At 38.4% G+C, this 16,656-nt stretch overlaps 1 protein-coding gene across 1 annotated transcript in view; it reads right to left on the bottom strand.

The window, feature by feature from the left end:
* The window catches only part of rsrc1 (arginine/serine-rich coiled-coil 1), a 110,043-nt gene that overhangs the window by 15,566 nt on the left and 77,821 nt on the right, over positions 1–16,656 (bottom strand). The window contains exon 7 of the mRNA XM_043258477.1: positions 6,355–6,414. Within this exon, the coding sequence (XP_043114412.1) occupies positions 6,355–6,414 (60 nt within the window). The remainder of the gene's footprint in view (positions 1–6,354; positions 6,415–16,656) is intronic.

Here is a 16,656-nt window from a genome sequence, read left to right as displayed (position 1 = left end):
CACTCGTGAATCAAGTAGATTCGAATGCATCGGTTCTCGAGTGAACGGCTCATCCAGTCGAGATAAACCAAGAGCCAGAGCTTAAACGTGAGCGGGGATGAAGGTGCTAAAAGCTAATAATGCCCAATTGTGGTATTATTTATGGTAAATGACAATCATATTTATGATGACTGGTAGATATTAGTGAAGTAAAGAGCCCAATGAAACGGACTGTGGGGTAATGCTAATTAATAGACGTCTATCTTCCCTGCTGCAAGACCAAATAATGATTCAAAAATATATTATGTTTGCATAGCATTCCTTTTTAACATATATACAAATATATACAATTAAAGTGTCCACAAAGTTTTCTTATCATTAAATATCCAGTGCAGAAACTTTGAAGGACTTTGAATCCAACTTTGACCGGACACGTACAGTTGTTTGTGAGCTGGATGTGAGGCATTTGGAGAAATATTCCAGCTGCAGACACCGCCATATTATGCCTAAACGTTCAGCATCAATACAGGTGAAGAAACGATTGGATTTTTTCTTTAGGTTAAACTCACGAGAGAAAAGGAGGAAGGGATCAGCCAACAAGGCTGATCAAAGAGAGAGAGACCAAAAAAAAAAACAACTTTAAATTTGCAGTGATAAAAAATCAATAAAACAGTAATTGCTTGGCATATGATTGCATGGGAAACAAATTATAAGGAGGACGCTGATGTCCGGGCGGATTAGGTTTTTTGGGTTCAGTGGGCCGGTCGACAGAAAAGGTCTCAGAGTGATAATTAAATCTTCTCACTCTGATTTTCTGCCAATTTTATTTCCCCTGGGTCTACAATACTGATTCACTGCTTATAAGCCAGGCATAACTAATCACTGGAGTATAGAGAATGGCTGCTTTAAATGAGAGAAAGATACGCAGACACATTTCACTTCAAATATTACAGTTACACTGGGCTTGCAAAGATGACTTCCACCTGCGAGATGAGGTCAAAATAATATATCTCTTTTAACCTTCGGCCTTTAGAGGTTTAGAGGTCTTATTTTTCAGCCTGTTTCTGTTGTACTTCGCATTTCGACTAAGAGCTGGTTTGCAAACTAATAGCTAGTAAGAATGTCTTAAAGGGGATTTTCCACAAATTGATTTGATTCTTTAAGGTCTTGAAAGCCAAAACATGCTTTGGTTAAAATGTCTCATTGGTAGTGGGTTTTTATCATCACAGAGTGTATGTGAACGCACACGTCCAGCACACATTTATGTTTTGCATTTCCAAAAGAATCAGATGAGTGAATCAAAAGAATCAGATGAGTGAATGCTCTTGTCCTGTAAGCAGACACTATGCTCCCTATGAGTTCTTCAGCAAATCGCAAAAATATTTTTGTCAGATAAACCAGCTAAACGTGACACGGCCTAAGACCAGCTTAATGAGATACTAGAGCTATTTATGAACTCTTCTCACTGGTCTGTAACGTGCTAACCTTCATAAGCAATCATTGTGTAAAAAAAAAAAGGTGCGCAAAACAAAAATCTCCAATTCGGTCTTGGTTTGCTGAATCGATCAAGAGATAATACGATGCGGCGTTTCCCCCGTGGACTACCCGAGTCGTTCTCAAACGCCATGTAGAAAAGAGACAGGGAAGAGTGTCGTTCACCAGCTGATCCTTTAAATAGGAGCTGAAGTCACGACAATTAAATGATTTAGGCCGCCGTGAGCCCCGCTCAGCAGGCTCCAGTCCCAGGGTCAACCGCCTGTAGACCCTCATTTACACAGCATTTGTATTCATGACGGGAGAGCGCTAAATATTTAACAACAGTCTTTCAGGAGATACTACTGTTGAGCTCACAGGTCAAATCATTCTGATTTCTAAAGAGATTACCTTCCTCTAGATTTACCCATCTATATCTGACACAGCAAAGCGTGAGACAGCTGTGTGTCAATCTGGCACCGCAATGACAAAAATAGAAATATTAAGAAGCGATCCTTTTTTTTTCTCGAATGTGCGCTTATCGTTGTGCTATACACCAAAATTCACGTCATTTAAATCTTGACAAATGGGAAAGCCTAATGAACAAACCATTCCACGCAATAATTATCACGTTCACGCACCACTGACCAGACGTTCCTTAATAAATCAAGGCTCTAATTAAGTTTACAGAGGAGATTCAATCAAATTCAGCAAATATATCTGATTAAGCGCAGGCCCGTGTTGGCCATTGATCGTCTTCTGTCCTATTGACTGTGTGATTTTCTCTCATGCACACACGGGCTTGTTCAGCACCTCTTGTGAATGACAACACGGCTTGTTATATTGAGATTAGAAATTAATGGATACAGGGGGCAGTGTGTGCGTGTGTGTGTGTGTGTGTGTAGGGGCGTTGAATTCCATCTAAATGTTTAATGGCGGTATCATTTTCTAATACGGTCACACACAGAGAGGTACACACCTGTAAAGGTGACCCGCACGACACAGCATAATTAAGAAAAAGTCTTCCGCTTTTCCACGGTGAAAGAGCAAGCTGCTCTAATGATACGGGTTAAACGCTGTTAAACGGCTCATTAAAATATATGATCTGCATGAATACGGACAGAATGCAGGTCTGCGTCAGAGAGAACCGTTACAGACCGAAGTGCAAGGCAGCGACCGACTGAAAGACATTCAGCACTGATCTGAATCAAAGAAAAGAAAAAATACTGTACAAGATAACTAAACAATATTAATTTAGTTGAACAAAATACAGCTGTCATCAAACAGAGAGCCGTCAATTTAACTATGAAAACATTTAATGGGCCTCTTGAACTATGTTGAACATAACACGTTACACTTGTGATGCAGTCTGGGAGAATAATGTTATATGGACTAAAATGAAAGACGAGTTTTTGTCTTATATTTCTATAGTTTAACCATGTCACATATCACTATTCTCATGTGATATTGATACAACAATTCAATAAACAGGGTGGGAACAACACACAGCAGCATCTCGTTACTAAATGAGAGTCACTTTCTTTGTCATGAGTCAAGACTCGAATCATGTGTTAAATGAATCAGGATAAAACTGAGGTGAACTGCCTGTCCTTCGAATAGTTTCGATGATATTTCGTTTTGTCTCGCCTCAGTGTTATGGGTACGGTGTTTTTGTTTACGGTGGAAACTGAAGCCGCCTGCTGGCGGAGAGTACATTTGTGCTCATCAGCCCGTCTACCGTTTGTTTTCTGAAGTATAGCTTCACAAATCTAAAGCCAGACCATTCTGTTCTCGTTTCAAATTTCGAAAACATAGTTCAAGTTAGATTAAAACCTGCTCATACTGCAGAAAACAAAGAGCTGTGTTTCATTACTGGATGAACATTAACAAATGAAGTGAGTCAATGATTCAGTGACTCATTCATAAAGAGTCACTTTCTTTGGTTCTGAATGAATCAGCTGTTTGAATAGATTGATTGATTGATTGAATGATTTACCTCTTATTAAGGCAGTGACTTACCGCCACATACCGGCAGATTTAGGTTTTTTTTTATATTTTGTATTTCAATATTAATTTAAATTAAAAAGTCAGTCCAGTGTGAATGCATTCATGGTGTCTCTAAAGAAATGCCACTTCAAATGCAGCTTCTGAAAACTATTTTATGGCCACATTGTAGCCTTAAAAGTTACTGTTTAAGAAATATTTAGTTAAATCAAAAGATTTCTTTCTAAAGCTACTTTTTTGTACTATTTTCTCAATGAATGTTTTGCCTGATGACTTTTGTTTAGGGGGTAGCTTCTCAATCCAAACTGAAAATCACAGTCCTACTAAACACCAGAATCTTTTTTGTTGTTTGATAGATGGTAGATGGGATCCATTAGTAAGTGTGTTGTGTGAAATCCTCAGTAAAATGATAAGAACGAGATTTATAGGGTACTGCTCCTATATTTTAGTCACAAATCTCAGTCTGATTTTGCTCGTTTGCACACTTCAGCTGGATTGTAGTGAGGTTTCTGAGGGACTTCCAGTGATGGGAATAATGGCGTTATTTTTTCCAATAACAAGTAATCAAACGAATTACCGTTTCCCTCGGTACAGCACGTTACCGTTACTGACATTAAAAAACGACATTACTATAAATTATTATAGGCGAATATAATTAGGCCTATAAGTTTTATTTTTCAGTTCATCTGAATGGATGCACAGTATTCAACACACCGTAAACTAGTGTGAAGACTCACGGAAAGAAAGAGATTATTGTCAAAATAAGCTCCATTGGTTTCTCTGGAAGTGGGCGGAGCTAATGCGCTAACGACAATCTTCATTGGCTGGTGCTCACCTATTGTCGCCTCTGTTTTGATTTCAGCAAATCACTTTGAGAGGACGCAGACAAAGTGATTAATATTCATGAACCCAGCAGCTCATTAATCCTAGTGCAATAATTGTCCAATATGACAAATATGTCTTAGTCATGGTCTAATTACGAAGTTCTGTCATCTTACAATGCTACATTATAAACAAAGTAATATTATAATGCTATAAAAAAATACTATGATGATTTTATTGCCAAGGTTCATAGAGTGTTGACTTTATAATAATATTGAATTTCATTGGTGTCTCATATTAAACATAAAAATAGTGTAGGTTAGTGTACAATGTTTTATAATAATAATTAAATCTATTTATTTGATTTCATTTATTTAACATATTTAATATTGGGGACATGGAGGTTATTTGACATATTTAAATGTTCTTTTTTAAAAAGTAACGGAATAGTTACGTTTACTGGTAATTAGTTACTTTTATAATAATGTAACTCAGTTACTATTTGTGAGAAGTAACTAGTAACTGTAACTAATTATCTTGCCCAACACCGGTCACTAGATCAGGAGGACTAAGAGTGTCTGTAACTATTTTTCTACATTGGTGAGGTGGTGTTAAAAGGGAATAATGAGGGAATAATGCTGGGGATTAACTGAATTTATAAAACCATACGCTCATTTTCAAGTTCTAATGAACTGATGGCCATGTAAGCAACATTAACAGCACACCTCTCTATAATTATTACTTCAGATCAATACATTTTCAGAGTGATGCCAATATCATGCAGAAATGTCCTCATTGAAAACAAGACAAAATAGACAAAAACACACACACGCACACACACACATTTCAATAGCTTGGGTTGTATGGAACATATACTGTACTTGTCAAAAGTCTGGAAACATCATGATTTTTAAATCAATCTATTAGGTTTCTTCTGCTCACCAAGGCTGCATTCATTTAATTAAAATATAGTGAAAACAGTAATCATCTAAAATATTATTACAATTTAAAACGGATGTTTTCTGTGTGAATATCTGTTAGACTGTGACTGATTGCATCATTACTGCAGTCTTCAGTGTCACATGACCAGGGTTGGGCACCGAATCAGAACGTGGATTTCTGTGCCATGCCTGAACGACAAACTCAACAAATCTTTGTAGTATTGCGAGTGTGTGTTTTGTTTTCACACTCCGACTTAAACTTGGGACATAAGAGCATCCCAGGAACAATTAGACTTGCTCTGACGGCAGAAGAAGTCTTCTGTTAACTAGCTAAGATAAACATGATTCAATGAAAATGTCTAAGCTATTCACATTTTTAAACTTGTTGATCATTATATCCTTTTTACTCCACAATACCAGACGCTTTTTATGATCTGATGTAACTTTTGTCACAGGAAATATGTTCCACAGGCTTCTGCTTACAGTTTAGTTCATTCTCTAGATACATGGCCCTCTGGAGACATTGTGTGTTTTTAGTGCTAATGGCTAATCTGCCCTTTTTTGAGAAAACTGTACTTGTTTATTTGTTATTAAGTATTGTTTAGGCACCGGAACCATTTTAAAATGATCGATTTGTCACCGGTATCAGAAAAACCCCAACGATACCCAACTCTACACATGATCCTTCAGAAATCATTCTAATATGTTGATTTGCAGACGTGTTCACATTCACTGCGGTCTCGCAATACTGTATTAGTAATTTTAATCAATAGACATCGGACGTTTTGCAAAATCCACGATTGACTGGATTCTGCCAAAAAACAGTGGTAAGTATGATCAGACATATACACAATGAGAATGTGTATAATTTCATTATGGCACTTCGTTTCCTCCACAGCAGAAACATGCAAAAATGGAATTTGTGAGGGAACCATTCCCTTCAAGTCTTTCCACAAAGACCTAAAAAAAGAGTTCCTATCTCACAATTCTCAGATTTCTTTTCTCAGAACGGTCAATAGAAAACAAGGAAAAACCCTGAATTGCGTGTTTAGCATTTTTATTCGTTTTTTTTTAATTCCTAGGTGAAAGCGGGCTTCCATGCATTTCTTTTGTTAAAAATCGTAGTCAGGCTCACCTTCCTCTGTCTTTTCTTCTTTCACGCTCTCCTTCGCTTTCAGCGCTTCATCGGTTTTAGCTGTAATAAGAAATAAATCACAATGCAATATTAGCAATAAGTCATAAACAGACCATTTAATATACGATTAAGGAGTCTTTTATGCTTTAACGTCTCTCTGCATATGTACACTTCTCCCAGTTTGCACATCTTAAGCACATACTTATCAAATAATTTTTCAGCGTGCTAATTAAAAGCCTGAGAGAAATCCTTACTCGCTGGAAACAGTTTGTGTACAAGTCTTATGGCAATTCATTTAGTGTGTTGACTCGCTTCTCTCCTGCCCTCCAAATAATGAAGACGTTAGCCGAGATGAAGACATATAGTGAGCGGTGAAGGGGGACTATCAATACAGCCTGTAAATTAATTACACCTCTGTTCCCGCACGTAATTTATTCTAAAGCGTTCGTGTCTCCCAGGAGCAATTTGCCTTTATTGCTGTTTCACTCGCTGATGAGAGGAGTCATGCAAAATTGAGTCCCTCATAACATTACCTTCTATGAGTTTCAACTTTCAAGTGAAAGGAGAGGGGAGGGTAATCACAGTCATTAAGAGCAGCAAATTGTACAGTTTGCCGCGTTTAATCCAGATTCCAGTGGATAATGTGATCGTTTGAGTGGACAGGATGTGGTCAGCAGGCTGCAGTCCAACAACCCTCTGTTTCTATCTAGCAATTTCACAATAACAACAACCAATTTAACAAATCACTTCAAATGAACTCTCCTCTCAATGGTGTGGTTTGACTCCACACGCCAGCACAAACAGACAGTGAATGGAAATCAGATGTGAGCGCTTTGCTCTGCGTGAGAAGTGTCCTCTAATTCTTCTTCTCTGATGGCCCTGCAGTCGGTGCGACTTATTAAAGATGCGAACGGGCAAAGATTTCAAGGAAACGCCAACATGCCCCATCAAATCAGCTTGAGTTGATGGATAACACCATCACTTTGGCCCAAAACCTCCCTCAGGTTGAATCCTGGTGATTGTGAAGGCTTTCATACTCATCTGACCATTCGGCAAGCCCTGGTGCTCTGTGGATGGGTGCATTAACAGAGCTTTGCTTGCAGAACACAACAGTTTTATTGCAGGAAGAGTGAAAGCCCAGAACAATGCTGCATTGATTTTACAGTGACCCTCTCAGGCAGGGATACCCACACTTTAATATTTACTGTGTTAATATTTCTATAATTTAAAAGCATTTCATGGCTCCATGATGTTGGTTAACGGCCAAGAGATACGCAGGTATATATATATATATCTCACACTGCAGCTACTGAAACCAGTTTGCAGAGTCTTCGAATTCTTATTAGTTTTTAACTGTAATTAAAAAAATGAAGGCGTATATAATAATGTTGCAAACTACAGTAGAAAAAAAATTATATTTCACAATTATAAAAAAACCCCCAAAACTTTATATACTTTATATACGCTACAAGTCAGCAATATTTACGTCTTGACTTCTTCCATTTTAAAATGTTAAAAGCCTGAAGATTTTATTTTGGCAGAATGCATCCACAATTCTGTAAATGTCTGTCAACAGATACAGTGTGTTGGAAAATGCTTGAATGCTTAAATGTGAAGCAAACACGTAACTACACGTCAACTAATTCTCATTCATTTGCAACTCCATGTCCACTGACTCTCACTGTAGACTGTTAGGGTTGGTTTAGGGTTAGTAGAGTAAGCTGACATACACTTGTTTCTGATAATCAGTATGCAGTATGTTGTGAACCCATTATTTTGATCAGATGTGCCGTCCCATTGATTGCCTGATATTTATTTAATGACACTGTTGGAATCACCAGTTGTTTTATTTTTGCGAATCAATGAACTGTAAAATCACTGACGGCCAATCAGAATCAATCCCAAAGAGCTTATGCGAGCTGCGTGCTTATAATAAAGGCTAATATATGATAATTCTCTTAACAGATCCCCAGATTTATCCGTGTCATCCGCTGGTCCATGACTCCGTGCACTAGGAGCCGAAGATGATGATTCTTCCAAGCATTAGATATCTGCAGCAGAAAGCTAAAGACTTTCACTTCATCTGCACTTAATTCCAGTTTGGTTGGCAGGATGGATAATGGAGCCTCGGCTGAAATTCAATTGTGATTATATGTGTAATTGCAGCTCGGGGCCCCTAGAGTCATGTAGGCATGCAGGACTATGTTTCATTGAAATGATCACACAGAAACAAATCCATCCGCCTCCTTCATCCAGTGGGCTGATTAGCAGCGATGTCTCGTTAGAATCCGATGCAATAAGGCAAACATGGGAGAGAAATGGCCGGGGCCCATTATCAGTGATTGATGGAGTGCCGGTGCGTTGAACACGGGGGCTCCGAGGGGCCCGCCATTTAGATTGAATAAAGCGCTGCGGCTTTATCGGGTTTATCCGCAGCCGTAGAGCCACCCGCAGAAGCTGCTTTCTGCCCCTCTCTACACAGCAGCAATTCATTGATAGAACACCGCAGACCGAAGGAGGTTACCGGCTCCCGGAACGACATTAAGCGGACATGTGAGCTGGGATATTGAATTCAAGTGAAATCCGTCCGGGAGTGTGGAGCTGCTGCGGGGTACGAGGTGTTGATGCGCTCGGGTTTGTTTGGCGAAGTTTGCATTCAAAGAAAGGAGTGCGATTGAGAACTTCAGGGCAGGAAAACGATACGAGCGCACTTGAATCACAACATCATAGTAAAAAGAAGTAAAAAGAAAAGTGTGAAACGATGAAATATTGATCTAGAAACACCACTCACCTTTTAGCCTCATCAAATATTAAAATGAACACACAGCAGAATAAACTTAACTCTCAACTCTTTTATCTCGGGACGACTGGCTGTATGTGGACCATTCTACAGAAATAGAGCTATATTAATAAAGATATATATATGTATATATGTACACATGCACATATATTAGACATATATTTTTCCCCCATGAAAAAAATTATTAATGACATATCCAATTAAAATAAAAGTTTTCATACTGCTATATGTTCACCTTTCCACTATTTATCACTAAGACACCATACATTATTCTAAAATAAAAAAAAAATTCTATTTAAGACATATTAAAGACGTTCTAGTATTTCAAAAGGACGAACACACACACACACCTGCTCGTTTTTTCAGTATATTTACAGTAAAGTGAAACTGTATCATGTTTATTTCTTTAAACTTAGTCTGCACTAAAATAATCATCACGACTAAAACTTGCATTTCAATAGTCAAGTGATTGCTTCAGTAGAGACTGTTCGATAAGTAACATTTTTAAGGTCCAATAAAGAAATAACTGAATAAATAAATAAAATTAGCCAGCAAATGCCTGGCAAAACGTCTATTTAATTGCATATAATATTAACAGCTCTAAATCTAGACGCTGGATTTTCCACTTTCTGGAGCACATTCACTATACTTTAAAATGATGGAATCTATTCATAAATGCATGATGCAATCTCACTCTCCGGTCAAAAATGAATAGATACAGCTAAAATCATCATATTTTGTGTTTCGGTACTGACATGAAAGTGTGGGACAGAATTTCTTTTTAAATTATTATTGCATAATAATTTTTTTGATTATTATAAAATAAATTATATTGAGTTTCTACATCATTTTAAATTATTGCTTCGAACTACTATCTAAATTGAATTATTATACAAATATGTTTAATTATTTATTACTTTGAAAATTAAAGTATCTACATTGTGTGCTGTCATTTTCTTAATACATTTTTTTTTTATAATTTTTTTAGCTGAAATTTAGGAGTATACTTGCTTTATTTATATTTGGCTTTTTATTATATAAATTAATGATTTGGTTTTAAGCGAATCATAACATCTTTATGAAATATCTAATCCATTAATATTTAATTTTTTTTTTTTTCAAATAATTAATTTCTACTGGGGTACCGCAAATACTGCAGAATGCTCCACATACGGCACACATCCACGGGAACAATACAGTATCACATACAACGCCGCAGCGTGCGTGAGAGGGATTTCACGTCGATAAAAGACATGAATGCTCCAAGGATGCACAAGACTCGCATTGTCTCCCTCCTTAAAACAAAGCCTAAAACCAAACGATCCCAAACCCGTGCAGAATCCTCCTCTGCAGCCTCAGGCCTCTCAATAACACCACACAACAGTCGTAATAATCCTCTGTGATTAATTACTCGGGCCGTAATCTCCTACAGTGCTGCAGAGCAGGAGAGAAGGGCACGGAGGAGCAGGAAAAGCACCCGTAGCAGCGTACCTGCGCCTCTCTCCGGAGAAATCTGCTCCGCTCAATCCAATCAGCATTAATCACCATCTTACAGTATCACTGCTGCACTGATTCAACTAAACACAGCTCTAATGTAAACTACGTAATGAATACCGCTCAGAAATGAGCAAAAGGGCTTGGAACGGTGTGTACAGCATCCCAGGTTCTCTGTTTGTGTGTTTATGAGGGAGATATTGAGGGACTGACTGTATTAGTAGTAAGAGACAGCAGCTCAGCTGTTTTCAGAAGACTAGCTTTCTTACTTCCAAAGAGTATCAGTGCAGTAAAAAAAAAAAAAAAAAAAAAACTGAATTGCATTAAATCACACATATATGTGTGTGTGTGTGTGTGTGTGTGTGTGTGTGATTGCATGCATGCATAGGGTACAACAACGGGGTTAAAGGAGCCTTTGAAATCGTTTTTATCTTAAGTTTATCTTTATCTTCCACTAGGTGGCACAAAAAAGTAGCACAGCACTTTCCAAAACGCCCGCTTTTCAAGACGCACATGTATATTTGTCTGATCCCTGAAAGTTGATTTTGTGGTTCGTTGATAAGATGTTTGATATTTTTTTTTAAGTTTGTAGATTTCAGTAGCAAATGAGAATCGTTAAATATATTTTGAGACAAAGGTCTGTTTTATGATTTTAAGATAATTAAAGCTAAAGTTTTGAACAAAAAAAGAATATGCAAAAGTATGGTGTCTCTCTGCTGTCGGGACAGTAATTAACATGATAATTAGAATGCTGACTTTTGCATTTTACATGGTTAGATTCAGACAGGAAATATCACATTATGTTGGGTGTCCATATTAGAGATAATCACCATGTTTACAATCAAACCATCTTTAATGAATTTATATACATTTATTAGTAGATCTCCTACAATTGTTTCTTTCATTTTCAACATTAATATATAGTTAATTTTTTCTGCAATTATACGTTTAATGCACAGTGTTTAGCCTATTTTCTTTCTTTAAGCGGGCCTTTAGCACTGTTGTTCCCTACATCATTTTCTTTAAATAAAATATGTTACATTCATGCTATATAATTCAGCAAGTATTTCACACAATGCACACAATGTTCTTTAACAAGCATATTTCACAGATTTCAGTGAAACGCATGGATGTTAGAACAGCCTTGGGAGAGATCTTGTTTATCTAGTGCACTCATGCACCTCAACATCACTGCGCTTTAATCAGTGTGTGTGTGTGTGTGTGTGTGTGTGTGTGACAAAGTATGAGAAAGAAAGAGTGAAAACGAAAGGGGGGAAAAAAACGAACTACTGTAGTCTCTTTAAATGCGAACTGGTGTGGAGTCAAATAATCAGGCGGTCGTATATGAACACCCACACTTACACAAACTCAACACGCTCACAGAATATGAATATCTGTAAATGAGCGTGTGTGTCCTGAGCGTCCACGTCAATCAAAAGCAATCTGAATGTCAGAGCTCAGGGAAATGTGATAAATCAGCCGCTTGCCAAACGACAAACATGATATTTGCTGTAGCACCCCACAATTGGAAAAATGTCCCTTTGAATCAGGAATTCACTTTACACTCGCATTCTCTCTCACACACACACACACACACACACACACACAGAGACAGCTGAGGCTTCAGTCCAGCAACCTACACACTCACACACGCCTGCAAAATAAATACAGATAAAAGTCTGAGTGTTTATACGGTATTTAATGCCAACTAACCTGTGAGAGCATCACAATTAAAACGACTCCATTCGCATCAAGGAAACTAGACTTTGGCGGAATTGAATTTGTGCAATGACAAATATAAAGAACGGTCAGGTTATTTAGCATTTCTTTACAATCGTGGAGCGAAACGACAATCGATTTTACCAGGGCTCGTGAAAGCAGTACATTGAGTCTGAACAACAAAGAGCAAAACAAAACAGAAAAGCACTTTGCTTAAATGGATATTTACCAAACAGTGTCACATTTGAGTAAAACTTAAATGATATCCATGAAATATTAACAACTAAACAATTAGAAAGGGAGCTATCATATCAATTTGATCAATTATTCATAAAAAAGCCTGGATTTCTATTTTGGATGTGAGAGATCAATGCCTCTATAATCAGATGTCTGCGGTCGGGCCAGGCCCTGCTTCTTCCCTTCTCCAGCCACTGACAAAAACACGCACGTTTCTAAGAGAAGACAGGCGCGATGAAGATATGAGAACCACCATCACCAAGAGTAATTAATTAATTACATGTGTATAGCGTGGTGTTGTTTTGAATCGGGCCCTGGAGAGGGAAGAGAGCGCACAAACATCACAATCAAACCCTGAGCGCTGATCAAATATTCCATTTCCGCATATTCCACCAGACGCTTCTCCACACTACTGTGGGCTCATTTCTGCACTTCGCCTGAAGTTCCGACGGCATCTTTCTGAGAATAATTCGAGATGATTTCTTTAATTTGCAGAGTAAATACTGGAGATTTGGTTGCAGAAACAAAACAGTCTGAGAGTTTTCATCATGTCCACATGAGACTCTGCCTGATGAAGCTTGTTTTATTCATGAGCGTTTGGAGAGAAATGTGCGTAGGCCCGTCTGTCTCTTTTGAAGGTATCTGCCATGAGTTCAGACTCAGACTCGATCTGAGGACACATCGCTTGAAGCCTCTAATAGCGGAAGGAGTACAGTGGTTAAAGAGGAGCTGGTGATTGCCGTCTAACTGAAGGATGCGAGTGTGAGACAGACTCATCTGTGTTGGAAGCGCAAAGCTCTTCATGTTCCCTGTTCTGACCCGAGGCTGAGCTTTGAGCCGACTTGTGATCATATTCTCAACGAATGCAGACCAAACGTCAATCAAAATGACAATGTCGTATGTCGGATCAGAAATCAGAAGGTGCGGGAGACAAACAAAACATACAAAGAGACCAAATTTTGATTTGAAATTGTTGATGACAGGATTCGATTTTAAGATGTCAAATTATCTGGCATGTTTCTCTTTATTCTCTTTATGTGCAAAAAGACATAAATGAGTAGTTTTCAACCACGTTTCTGCCTCTCTCACGCAGAAAAAACTGCACAGCAAGCAGTTAGGCTTCAGAAGAGGGCATTCAACTCAGACCACCTTAAAAGCAACTTCTAAATCAATACTTATCTTGCTGGATCTGCTTGACACGGTCAACCACCAGATCCTTCTGTCAACCCTATTGGCAAAGGGCATCTCAAGAATCCCACTCCAGTAGTTTGAGTCTTAGATAGGTCATTCAGGGTATCTTGGAGAGGAGAGGTGTTCAACTTGCAACATCTAGCTCCTGGGGTTCCTCGGGGCTCTGTTCTTGGACCACTTCTCTTCCCTGTCTACATGGCAACACTTGGTTCAGTCTTTCTGAAAAAACACTTTTCAAATCACTGCTATGCTGATGATATGCAAATCTACTTCTCATTTCATTCTGATTATCCGACAATTATCCGCATCTCAGCTTGTCTAACAGACATTTCTTGCTGGATGAAGGACCATCACCCTCAACTCAACCTTGCCAAGACAGAACTGCTTGTGGTTCCATCAAACCCATTGTTTAATCACAATTTCACCTTACAGTTAGGCTCATCAACCGTAACTCCTTCAAAATCAGCCAGAAACCTTGGAGTTTGGAACCTGGCTTTCTCAGGCCACATTCCTGCAGATTTGCTTAGTTCAACATCAAGAAGATCCTTTTTTAAATCATGCTTCAAAACTCCTTGTTCAAGCTCTTGTGTCTACACTGGATGGATTTGTACTCTAGACAGAAGCATTCTCCAAACAAACTTGTCTACGATTTGGATGGCCAGAGAGTGAGAAAGTTCAGCAAATTAATGAATTAATTTTAGGGGGAATTATTATATTCAAAAGACTGATATATGAAATGGTAGTTAAGATATTTGTTAAGAGTTGAAACATTTAAGATTGTTGTATACTTCAAGTAAAAACGAAGAACAAACCGGTGTGATGTCTTCTAAACATCACAAAACAATGATGCAACTTAACATGTCACTGCCCAACAAGCCCATATATTGTCAAATATTTGTTGACAAGAGGATAGGTTTACTTGGTCAGGTTCACAGCTAAAAGTACCTCTATAATTTAATTTAAGTAAAATTATTGCCTGTACACCCTGCATGTCATGATGATAAAGTTATACCAAAAGTTCTACACAAAAGTTCCACACCATTCAGTAATGTAGATCAGGATTTCAGTTTTATGCTGACTAAAACACTTGAAGTAAACCGATTCAGCATCTTGACAATATGCCATCAACATGTTGATGCAACACTGCAATAAAGTGACAGGATCCACAGCGAAACTCAACTTTCTGGAAGATGCACGATAATGGCATCCGATTAGGGCAGATTACGCTCCAGCAGACGGTGTAAGAGCGCCAGAAAAGAGCTACTCGACATGAAACACAAGCCACGTCTGCTGATAGGTTGATGGACACTGGGCATTTAAAAAGAATAAATGGTATACGGCTCAGCGGGACACAGCTGGAAGGGGGCTAACACTCAAACACCTGGCACAAAGGCCCCAAACATGGTGGTCCCTGAGATCGTGCTTAGTCAAGCGCCAGCGCCTGAGCCCAGGAGAGATGGGGGTGCTGGGAACTGGCTCTTTTCTGTTATATTAAAGACTAATTGCCATGTCAAGTTGCTCGGTAAGCTGTCGTTCCGGGGAACCGAGACTAAAGAGCTATACATACACAGAGAGATGCAAATCAGAAGAGGAGGACACGTGCTGAGGGAGGTGAAATCACAACCTGTTGAAGGAGAGAGAGAGAGAGAGTCCCACCATAGACAACTCCACTTCTCCCTGTCATCTTTTAATGCTTATTTTCATCGCTTTGCTTAAAATATTGATAATCAATTAGCGCTACGTCTGTTTTGTTACAGAATTGGTGTCAAAATCTATCAGGTTGTCAAAGCCGATTCAAAGCTCATTCAGAGTTCATTTTTCCGTGGTCGCTCTGCCTTTGGAGGAGTCATTAGGCGTGGGGAACATCGCCCGGGGTGCAATCGCCTATTCTCTTTCATTAGGCTGAGATGAGAAAGGTGAGGGAGATTATTAGGACTTTGGAATGATCACAAAGCCCCGCACAGGCTGTCAGATTCCCCCTCCGTGTAATTCATCTCCTCCCCACCACACTCTGCATCTGAGTGGAGATGGACATTATTCATGAACATCTGCAGCACGGTGAATATTCTCCACCTTCAGGGGGGAACCTGCCCTTTTGGCTTTAAAATTAAAATGATGCTGCTGGAATTAAGGGACAAAAAGGTGGAGAGCGCAATGCTGAGATCAAGATAGAATTAATGAGCGAAACGACGGCGAGAGATCTGCTCGTCTTTACAGGTATAATATGAGTGGTTTTGATGAGTTTGGAGGATTTCACAAATGACCTGACTTTACGTGGTCTTCTCAATAGTGTATGGTTAAGAAAGACAAGCAATTTGAGCTGCTTTAGGATGGATGGGAAGACCTTACAAGAGCAGAGGAAATCCATTCATTAATGCTGTCTACCAAACCTTTCTGATAAATGCAACACATGACCAAAGGCTTCAGTTTAAATTATGCAATATATTATGTGAGAACATGAATGACAAAAAAGGGCTCCAGGACTTACATGACACTGCAATATTTTTTATACAAATATTTGCTGTTTTTATTTTGTTAAAATAATAACTAATCCCACTAAACCATCAATACATTAGCAATGAATGAAAATAAAATAATTTTACTGGTAAAAGAGTGTGAAATTGCTTCTGCTAAAAGCTGTTTATTACAGGCAAAGAGTAAGTTATATGCTAAATTATATGCAGTGGAAAAAAACTGTAATATATACAATGGACATGTCATTTTATGTACAGTTACATTTACAGCTAAAGTGACTGAGAACAAGTCATCTTAAAATTTACAGTAAATGAACATTCCCATTGTGGCACCTATATAACACTTTGCAATTAACGATGTGTTTCTTAGGTTTTTCTTTCAGTTAC

Source organism: Puntigrus tetrazona, chromosome 15 (assembly GCF_018831695.1).
Source record: "Puntigrus tetrazona isolate hp1 chromosome 15, ASM1883169v1, whole genome shotgun sequence".
NCBI classification, from domain to species: Eukaryota; Metazoa; Chordata; class Actinopteri; order Cypriniformes; family Cyprinidae; genus Puntigrus; species Puntigrus tetrazona.
This window is presented reverse-complemented; position numbering and strand designations above follow the sequence as displayed.